The sequence below is a fragment of the Carya illinoinensis genome, chromosome 6, assembly GCF_018687715.1.
Source record: "Carya illinoinensis cultivar Pawnee chromosome 6, C.illinoinensisPawnee_v1, whole genome shotgun sequence".
NCBI lineage: Eukaryota > Viridiplantae > Streptophyta > Magnoliopsida > Fagales > Juglandaceae > Carya > Carya illinoinensis.
This window is the reverse complement of record NC_056757.1, coordinates 35,446,948-35,457,338: the sequence shown is the minus strand read 5'-3', so window position 1 is coordinate 35,457,338 and position 10,391 is coordinate 35,446,948. Positions and strand designations below refer to the sequence as shown.

The window sequence follows — 10,391 nt, the reverse complement described above, 5'->3', positions numbered from 1 at the left end:
CATGGTAATAAAACACAAGAGATTTATAAATAGACAGTAAAATTATCTCAAGCATCAACACTGGTCTACAAAATAAGACAGCACCTATACTTTTTTCTTTTTTTAAATAAATAAATAAAGAAACTTGTATATATATGAACCCGCTGTCGTACTGTTCTAAACTTTGAAATTCAGAATCTGATAATTGGACGGTGAACATGCATGCATGGGAAATTAATTGTCAAAGATAGATTTTCATCTTTCCGCCTATTTTGTAAAAGAAGTACTTCAACCCAAGGGATCAAAGAGATAAATTAACGTGGCATGGATTCTTTATTCATTCCTCTATTTCTCACAAATTAACGTGGCATGAATATTTTTCTCGATCGATAGAGATAAATACAAGAAGTTTTTTCTCCCAAATTGGTTAGAAATTTCTGCTTGATGGTCCTTTTATTCATTCCTCTACAGCCTCTAGAAGGCTACAGGGGCCCGCCGCCCGATAATAATTTAATTAATAAATACATTAAAACTCTACTAATAACACTCTGTGATCAAAAGAATCTGTTTGAGAATATAATTATTTTTATATATTTTTAGATTATTTTACTACAATTCACAAAATTTATTATTATTTATAAATTATTCATTATTATTTCACTACCATTTTTTATTATGATTTACTGATTATTTGAAAAACTCTTAATTTCCAAATGGAGCCATCATCGAATGCATGCATCTTTCTAGGATCCTGATCTCGATGGTTTTCTGGTTGCTGTGATTGCCGGATTGCCGGAGGTATACGTACAGGCCCTTCTCGTTGCATGTTTGCGCATGTTACTCACTTTTTGCTGCTTGTTCGTCATGTAAGTGTACGCTACATTACTACGTACCCGTTATAGATTTACATTTCTCTTATGTTTGAAACCCTCTGATCATCTCCACTGCTTGGCGCTGCATGTGTAAGAATTGTAAATCTAGAAGGAAAAACAATCGAGAGAGAAGGTTCCTGAAGCAGAAACTTAATTTCTAGTGTATTGAATTCATCGTGTGTTGCCTTTTACAAACTGTTGCAGCTTTATACAAAAAAGGAAAAGAATCTTAACAAACTAAAAGAATCAGAAGAATTCTGTACAGCTGTATAACAAACCTTAAAATTACATAAAAATACATAACCAAGTGACAAAAGGAAGGTCCTTATGGTAAATGAACAAAAGAACTATAACGTGTATTCTGCACATTGGATGCAGAGTGAGCCTGCATATCAGGATCCTTGAATTGTCCACGATCATCATGTTCTTCATGATCTGAGCCTTGAGTAGTATGCTGTGTATGCTGCTCTAATACCCCCCGCACAAGATGGAAAATAGATGTTAACTATTCCCAACTTGGAGAGATGTGAATAAAGCAAATAAGAAGGCAAAGACTTGGCGAAAATGTCGGCCAGTTGTGAAGTGGTGAAGACATGAGCAGTTGTTATTGTGCCCTCTAAGATTTTGTCTCGGATTAAGTGACAATCTACTTCAATATATTTGGTCATCTCGTGAAATACAGGGTTGGTTGCTATCATGTACAATGCAGCTTGGTTATCACATAATAAGTGGGCAGCTTGAGGATGAGAAATAGAGGTCGGCAAACAATTGTCTTAACCAAACTAATTTAGTTGTAATGGAAGCCATAGCTCTATATTCTGCCTCAGCAGAGGACTTGGAAACCACGGTTTTCTTCTTGGATTTCCAAGAAATGAGGGACTATCCAAGAAAAATGCAGAAGCCAGTTACTAATTTTCGAGTATCAGGGCATGTGGCCCAATCTGAATCACAATATCCTTGAAGCTGAATGTCTGAAGTAGATGAAAGAAGAATTCCTTGTCCAGGTGAATTTTTAAGGTACCTTAGAACCTTATAGGCTGCAGCAAGGTGGGAACTTGAGGGGTGGTCCATGAACTAGCTAAGGACTTGGGTGGGATAGCTAATGTCAGGTCTTGTGATGGTCAAGTAAATGAGTAGACCAATGAGTTGTCTGTAGGGGGTAGGATCAGGTAATGGAGTGCCACTGGATTTACTAAGTTTGTGATTCTGGTCCATTGGAAATTTTAGTGGCTTAGAGGCAAGCATGCCCAAGTCAGCAAGGAATTCTAATGTGTATTTTCTCTGACAAAGGTTGATACCAGTAGGATTTCGAGCAGCCTCAATACCCAAAAAATATCTCAAAGTTCCCAAGTCCTTAATTCTAAAATGTTTGTTCAAAAAATTCTTGAGGGAAGAAATGGATTCAAGTTTATTACTAGCAACTACTATGTCATCAACATAAACAATTAGTGCTGTAAAAGAATTGACAGTATGACAAGTGAAAAGACTATAGTCAGATTTGGACTGAGTGAAACCAAATTGAATGATAGAGAATGAGAACTTGTCATACCACTGTCTCAAGGCCTGTTTGAGGCCATAAATGCTTCTGAGCAGTTTGCACACTTGGTCGGGCTGTCCCTTGTGATATCCAGGTGGTTTTCTCATGTATATTTCTTCTTGAAACTCTCTATTAAGGAAATCATTGTTGACATCGAATTGGTGAAGATGCCAGCCCTTAATGGAGGCTAAGGCTAAAATAGTTCTCACGGTGACAATTTTTACCACAGGGGAAAAGGTTTCATGGTAATCCACTCCTGATTGCTGAGTAAATAATTTGGCAACCAGTCTGGCTTTCTTTCTTTCAACTGTGCCATTGGAATGATATTTGGTTTTAAAGACAAATTTGTAGTCAATGGGAACTTTGCCAGGAGGTAGATAAGTAATGATCCAAGTGTGATTGAGCTCTAAAGCTTCAAGTTCAACCTCAATTGCTTTACACCAATCAGGGTCCTTAATGGCTTTGTTTAAAGGTGTGAGGGTCAATGTTTGAAGAGATGGTAGCAAAAAAAAAAAAGCTAAGGCAGGTGATAAATGAATAAAAGAACTATAACGTGTATTCTGCACATTGGATGCAGAGTGAGCCTGCATATCAGAATCCTTGAATTGTCCACGATCATCATGTTCTTCATGATCTGAGCCTTGAGTAGTATGTTGTATATGCTACTCTAATAGCATGAGCGAGCTTCTGGACTGTTGTACGTCCTAAGAGACTTAGTATACAATATACATGATGTCGATCGCCTAAAATGACTAAACTACAAGAAATGTGGCTATTTCGACGATTTAATATTTGTCCCAAAAGAAATCGCTACTAAAAGTGAGTAATTGCAACGATTTTCTTTTCGTCGAGGAGTTCCAGCGTTGGCATTCAATATTTGACCCATGCAATAATAAATTGAGTTTTCGCCGAAGAGTTCCTCAATTTCATCTCCATCTTCTCCCATTTGCTAAAACTGTAAAATACACATATTTAATCTTGCAACGCCTCCGTTTCCAGATCAAAGAAGACCCTTTTCCTCAACCCATATTTTCCCAACTCACCTCCTCCTCCTCCTCCTCTACTCTCCATTCCCGATTTCCCCTCTTCCATTTCCGATCCAAATCCAGATGCCAAGGGACTGGCGGGCCGGCTGTCCAGTGTCGAACCAGGACATTGTCAATCAACCAGGATATGTAGACTCTCTTTCATGCACTACATGTACCTCTGCATCTCTATATTTATCTCTCCCACTTCACCTTGGTTGCTTTCGAAGAATTGTGTGGAACTTCTATCAATTTTCTACTTTGCTTGAAACTTCTATCAATTTTCTGGTTTGAGTGAAACTTTGGCTTGTCCTTCTGAAATCTGTTTAGATCTCTACCTTTTATTTGGTGTTCTAAGGTGTGGGTATTACATCTCGGGAATGTTTCCCATTATTCACACAACACAATTTTGATTAGGAAATTATATTGGCAAAAACTCATATCACATCAGCATCCATCCCACTTGTAAGTGTCTGACATATGTAGAAACACACACTAATTTTCTAGAAGACTTGTTTTCTGCATTTCCCATAATCGATTGTTTTATGGAACATTAAGTTATGGTAATTAAACAAATGATTACCATTATTGTGTGTTATAGTATATAATACAATTACGTCAGTCTAAAAGACCAAATTTGCACTAAGTACTAAATCATTTATAGACATAAGAACACCAAAAAGTTATAGATGAGTTTTTACAAACAGGAAGTATAACCCCAAATGCAACATTAAAGTACTTTTGGGGAATCATTGCAAAAACACATTAGCCACAATAAATTAGCCTATTACGGCGAAATGTATAAGCTGGGAAAATTACTGGCCATTCGGCAATTTAGGTTGTTAGTCGAGAAAAGGATCCACTATTTGCATCAAATAGGTAACCTAGTGAGACGAACATTTCTACCGCAATTAACTGTTTTCAATGATGTAATATGAGATCTAAACAGCCAATAGCGGCGATTACAGATTTGCTAGTGTCAACCATAAATCTTCAGAAAAAGGTAACTAATTGTAAGGATATTTCCGCTTTGCTAATTTTGCACAAAAATAAGCAAATAATTCTAACCAACATGCGGCGATGGAAATATCAAAGATAAAGTACATTTCCAACGATTTCCTATAGTATTAGCAACGAAATGGGTCGCTTTTTCCTTGTAGTGAAATTCAGGAAGATTTTATTCATTTTTGTCAATGTAGCTAGCTAATAAATGACTAAGCATGGTCTATTAGTAGTAATTAGTATATATAATTTTAATTACATAAAATATTGTGATGAGATAAAAATACATCACGTCGTCTATATTTAGTAAACACCTAATAACTTTTCTTTTTCCTCAACAACTTATATCTATGTACGTAGAAGTCCAACTTTACCAATTTCAAGGTATTGGTGAGAATAAATAAATACCAATTTCAACGTATTGGCTAGGGCTATACATAAATAAAACTACTTGAAAAATCGCTCGAGATCAATTTGTTTTACCTCAATTCGTTTATTAAATGAGTTGTTCGTAAACATAAAATTATGATCGAATACTAGATAATACAACTCGTTAAAAATTCGGTTAGTCTTGTATAAGCTCAAATAAACTCAATTATTACGTGTTTATTATTTTTTATGGTATTATTCATATCATTATACTTTAAATATTTACAGAGATTTAGAGAAATACCACCCATATTTCTAAGATCGGTTAGCCTTGCATGCACAGCTATTGACTTTGGGCCAGTGGGGATTCATGACGTAGTACTCACGGTGTATTCCTTGAAACTTTGCCAAGAGAGAAATATATAATTTATTAATTATATAAAAATAAATTTATAAATTGACATAATTTAATACAAGACGTCAAATTATAAAATTATTTTTAATATAAAATAAATCTAATACATCATATAAAATTATATCAATTTATAAATTTATTTTTATACAACCTCTTTTTAGTAGTATAATAGTTCTCTCGGCATAATAATTTATGGCTATATTCAACGAAGTTGGTAATAAAGTCACGACGTACCAATTACCAATCAATCGACGTCGTTTGATTAAACACACTCACGAAAGTCCTGTCAGGTTAAAAGCTGTATTTCTCTTGAAAAAGATAGAGTGCTTCAGTTACCACGATCATCTACTCGAATAACACGTCATATGGGGATATGAGTCTGTGTCTCGTTTACAAACATGCATTTTATATGTATCCAAGAAGAAATTTCAGATCAAAAGATGATCTTTTAGTTAAAGTTCGACTTCAATCTATAAGAGTTTATACACAGTATGGAAAATGGTTACTGCAGTATATTATTCATGACATGTTTGTACATTATATAAGCTATACAAAGACGTAAATGAAGGAGATAATAACGCTAGGCATTAAGCTGACAGATACGTAAAGAATATTTACATTCCATACAAGATACAAGTCCTAGAATTAAGGAGATTATTTTGGATGATTTCCTTGATCCATTACACGCCCCCGCAAGATGGTGGTGCCGTCAACAACGCCAATCTTGGAACGTAAAGTGTGAAATTGAGACCGTGCGAGAGGTTTGGTGAGAGCATCTGCTAAATGATCATAAGTAGACACATGGTTAACGGTGAGGAGGCCTTTGTTCACATAATCTCGGACAAAATGTAGATCAATGGCAATGTGTTTCATGCGACTGTGATGCACGGGATTTATGCTGAGCTGCGTGGCACCAATGTTGTCACAGAAAATTTTTGGAAGAGTTGGTGGTTGAAGACCCAGCTCTTTGAAGAGCCCCATGAGCCATGCAAGCTCGGAAGTGGTGGTGGCGAGTGCACGGTATTCTGCTTCGGTGGAGGAACGAGCAACGGCACGTTGCTTTTTGGTGCACCAGGAGATAGGGTTGTTGCCGAGGAAGATTACATAGGCACTGGTTGAAGTGCGATCATCAGCATTGCGTGCCCAATCGGCATCAGCGAAGGCAGAGACTTGGAGATCGGAGTTTCGATGAAACTGCAACCCAAAATTGATTGTCCCTTTCAGATACCGCAGGAGACGTTTGAGAGCAGTCCAGTGCGTTTGAGTGGGTTTATGTATAAACTGAGCTAGCTTATTCACCGGATAAGCCACATCTGGTCTGGTAAATGAAAGGTATTGGAGAGCGCCGATTAGTTGTCGATAGATGGTACTGTCCACGGCTGGAGTGCCATCATTCAGCTGGAGTGTTTCCGAAGTGGAGAGTGGCGTCTGCACAGCTTTTGCTCCATCAAGGTGATGCTTGGTTAAGAGATCCCGAATGTATTTTTGTTGAGTAAGAAATAGACCAGTTGTTGTGGGGATGACTTCAACACCCAGAAAGTAATGAAGGGAGCCAAGATCTTTGAGTGAAAAATGTTGGCCGAGTTGATGAATAACCTGCTTATCAAACAAAGAAGAGTTGCTGGTTAAGATAAGATCATCAACGTAGATCAGTAAATATGCCTGAACCGAATCTTTGTGGTAGATAAACAGAGAGGGATCGGCTTTAGATTGAGAGAAGCCCAGTCGAGTGAGATAAGTGCTGAGGGCCGTGTACCATGCACGAGGAGCCTGTTTTAAACCATATAGAGACTGTCGAAGCTTGCAAATATGTGCTGGAAACTGAGGATCAACAAAACCAAGGGGTTGTTTCATGTAGACGTCTTCCGTGAGGGTGCCGTGGAGAAACGCATTATTAACGTCAAGTTGCCGTAGAGACCACCCTTTGGTTAAGGCTTGTGAAAGAATTGTATGGTTTTAGCCAAGGAAAACACAAGCAACCGAAGGTCCGTAATTTAAGATAATTGGGCGAGGTGCCAAATAATTTCTCAAAGGGGGATTGATGTTGTAAAATGGGAGTGGGAAGCCGATTCATAAGGTACACGGCTGTTTGAAATGCAAGATGCCAATATTTTGTGGGCATATGGGATTGAGTGAGTAGAGTCATGCCGGTTTCGACGATTTGACGATGTCTTCGTTCAGAAAGTCCATTTGATTGTGGAGTGTGAGGAGGAGTGGTAAGATGGCCGATGCCATGAGAGGTGAGATATGATCGAAGTTTAACGTATTCGCCTCCATTGTCAGTGTATAAAGTTTTTATGGGACAGCCAAATTGTTTTTCTAAAAGAGAACAAAGTTGAGGAAAAATGGCGGATACATCAGATTTGTTATGCATGGGAAACAACCAGCAATATCGTGTGAAATGGTCGATAAAAATGACATAGTAGCGATGGCCATCAGCGGAGGAAATTTGCGTGGGACCCCAAACATCAGAAAAAATATATTCAAGGGGTGAGTTGCTTGTAATAGAGGTGGTACCAAATGGAAGTTGATGACTTTTATTAGAATGACAAGAAGAACAAATGGAGACTGATCGTGAGCTAGAAACAGGTAAATGAAATTTGGAAATAATATGCGACACAATTTTATTGCTGGGATGGCCAAGCCGACTGTGCCAAATAGATCCAGTGGTACGTTCACCAACATTTGCAACAATGGAGTGAGAGGTGGGGGATGCGGAAGGAAGAGGATAGACCCCGTTTTCACATCGTCCTCGAAGAAGCAGCGCCCCCGTTGTCCGATCCTTCACAAGATAAAAAGTTGGGTGAAATTCAAGTATCACATTGTTCTGTTTTGTAAAATGATGGACAGAGACTAAATTCTTATGTATGGCAGGAACACATAAAGTATCATGCATGTTAAAGACACGATGCAGCGAGTGAAAAGTGAAGGAGCCGATGTGTGTAACCGGCAAACCTGTGCCATCGCCAATAACGACTTCATCAGTTCCATCATACTCTGAGTTGATGGTCAAGTTGGAAAAATCGGAAGTGATATGGTGAGACGCCCCAGAGTCGACAAGCCATTTGGAGGACTGAGGTTGATTGGAGCCGACACAATTTGCAGCAGCAGTTTTGGGTTGAACAGAGTGTTTGGGGCAGAAGCGAGCTGAGTGACCAACTTCACCACACAACTGACATTTTCCTTTGTATTTGGAGCGGAACCCATTGGGTTTGTGGTGTGGAGCAGGCCGAATTTTGACCAAATTTTGTTAACAAAATGATAATTAGCTAGCTATCCTACATTCAATTTGATAATCATCATCAAGCTAGCTTCTCTCGACCGCAACCATGTTTTTCCTTTTCCACACTACAAACCTCCTCCTTCCGTACTTGACAATCATAACCATTTTCATCTTCCTCGCAATCCCCTGTGCAGCTCAGTTATCATTCAACTACACCGATTTCAGTAAAACTGACGATAAATCAACTTTAAATGTTTCAGGAAATGCTACTTTCTTAGGTTTTGTAAAATTTGTAAATGAAAAACAGAGGATTTGATCAAAGTAGAACTGAATTCATTCTCATTATCAAAAATGCTTGATTGATGTATCTGTACAAATGGCTATTTATAGACTTGTGAAGGACTGTAATGACTATGCAATTCTTGATATCTGACTAACTTTACTTGGCTACCCTTGTAACTAACTTAACTAACTTTCTTTAGATAAAGCCTTTGTTTGGCTTCTCGGGACTTCAATTCTAATTCCTCTATATAATTCTGTACATTCCAACACCCCCTCTCAAGATGAGAATGGATGTTAATCATTCCCATCTTGCAAAGAAGATGATGAAAGTTAAGAGATCCGAGAGGTTTGGTTAAGATGTCTGCTAGCTGATGCTTGGAAGGAATATGGATGATCTTGATGAGGCCTTCTTGTAGTTTTTCTCGAACCAAATGGCAATCCAATTGGATATGTTTTGTTCTTTCATGATGAACAGGATTTGAGGCAATATCAGAGGCAGGTTTGCTGTCAGTGTAAAGTAGTACAGCTTGAGAATGAACTATGTTGAAGTCAGCCAAAAGATAAACCAGCCATTGAAGTTCACAAGTTGTAGAAGCTAGGGCTCTATATTCAGATTCTGCTAAGGATCTACTAACAGTAGATTGTTTCTTTGACTTCCAAGATATAAGAGAGTCACCTATGAAAACTGTAAATCCAGTGACACTTCTTCTAGTGTCTAGACAACCCCCCCAGTCACTATCTGAATAGGCCTTTAGGTGCAAGATAGATGCTGCAGATAGAAAAATGCCTTGACCTGGTGTAGCTTTTACGTATCTCAGAACCGTTTCAGCAGCTTGAAGGTGCATGGTGCTAGGATTAGACATAAACTGACTGAGTGCTTGCACTGAATAAGCCAGATCAGGTCTTGTGATTGTGAGGTAAAGTAGTCTGCCAATTAGTCTTCTGTAAGAGGCAGGATCAGATAAAGGAGGAGTAGAGTCATTTGCAGTGAGCTTTAAAGTTGATTCCATAGGAAAGGCCACGGGTTTGCAACCAGATAAGCCACTGTCTTGGAGGATATCTAGAGCATACTTTCTTTGACAGAGAGTGATGCCCTTGGCTGATCTAGCCACCTCAATACCCAAGAAATATTTCAACTTACCCAAGTCTTTGTTGGTAAAGGAATCATGTAAAAATTTCTTTACAGTAGCTATTTGCTCAAGATTATCAGAGGCAATTATAACATCATCCACATATATCAATAAGGCCATGAAACTAGTTGAAGTTTGTTTTATGAAAAGGCTTGAATCTGACTTGCCTTGAGTAAAACCAAACTGAAGTAAGGATGAAGATAGTTTAGAAAACCACTGTCTTGAGGCCTGTTTCAGACCATATAAGCTCTTTCTGAGTTTACAAACTCGAGGATCATTAGGGGCTGAAAAACCTGGTGGTAATTGCATGTACACTTCTTCATTCAATTCACCATGCAAGAAGGCATTATTTACATCAAGTTAATGTAAATGCCATTGTTTGATGGCAGCAACAGCAAGTAAGACACGCACAGTTGTCATTTTTGCAACAGGAGAGTAAGTGTCAAAAAAATATAGGCCTTCTTGTTGAGTATACCCCTTTGCTACTAATCTAGCTTTGTATCTCTCAATTGTACCATTAGCTTTAAATTTCACACGATATACCCATTTGCAACCTA

General features: G+C 38.1%; 1 protein-coding gene across 1 annotated transcript; it reads right to left on the bottom strand.

Moving 5' to 3' along the window:
* Nucleotides 1-8,886: 8,886 nt before the first annotated feature.
* On the bottom strand, nt 8,887-10,143 carry LOC122312816 (uncharacterized mitochondrial protein AtMg00810-like). The gene has a single exon (XM_043127466.1). The coding sequence runs from the start codon at nt 10,141-10,143 to the stop codon at nt 8,887-8,889; it is 1,257 nt and encodes a 418-aa protein (XP_042983400.1).
* Nucleotides 10,144-10,391: the final 248 nt, after the last annotated feature.

Excerpts from the sequence above, each read along its gene's own strand:
- LOC122312816 (XM_043127466.1), bottom strand. The coding sequence starts at position 10,143 with ATGCAATTACCACCAGGTTTTTCAGCCCCTAATGATCCTCGAGTTTGT.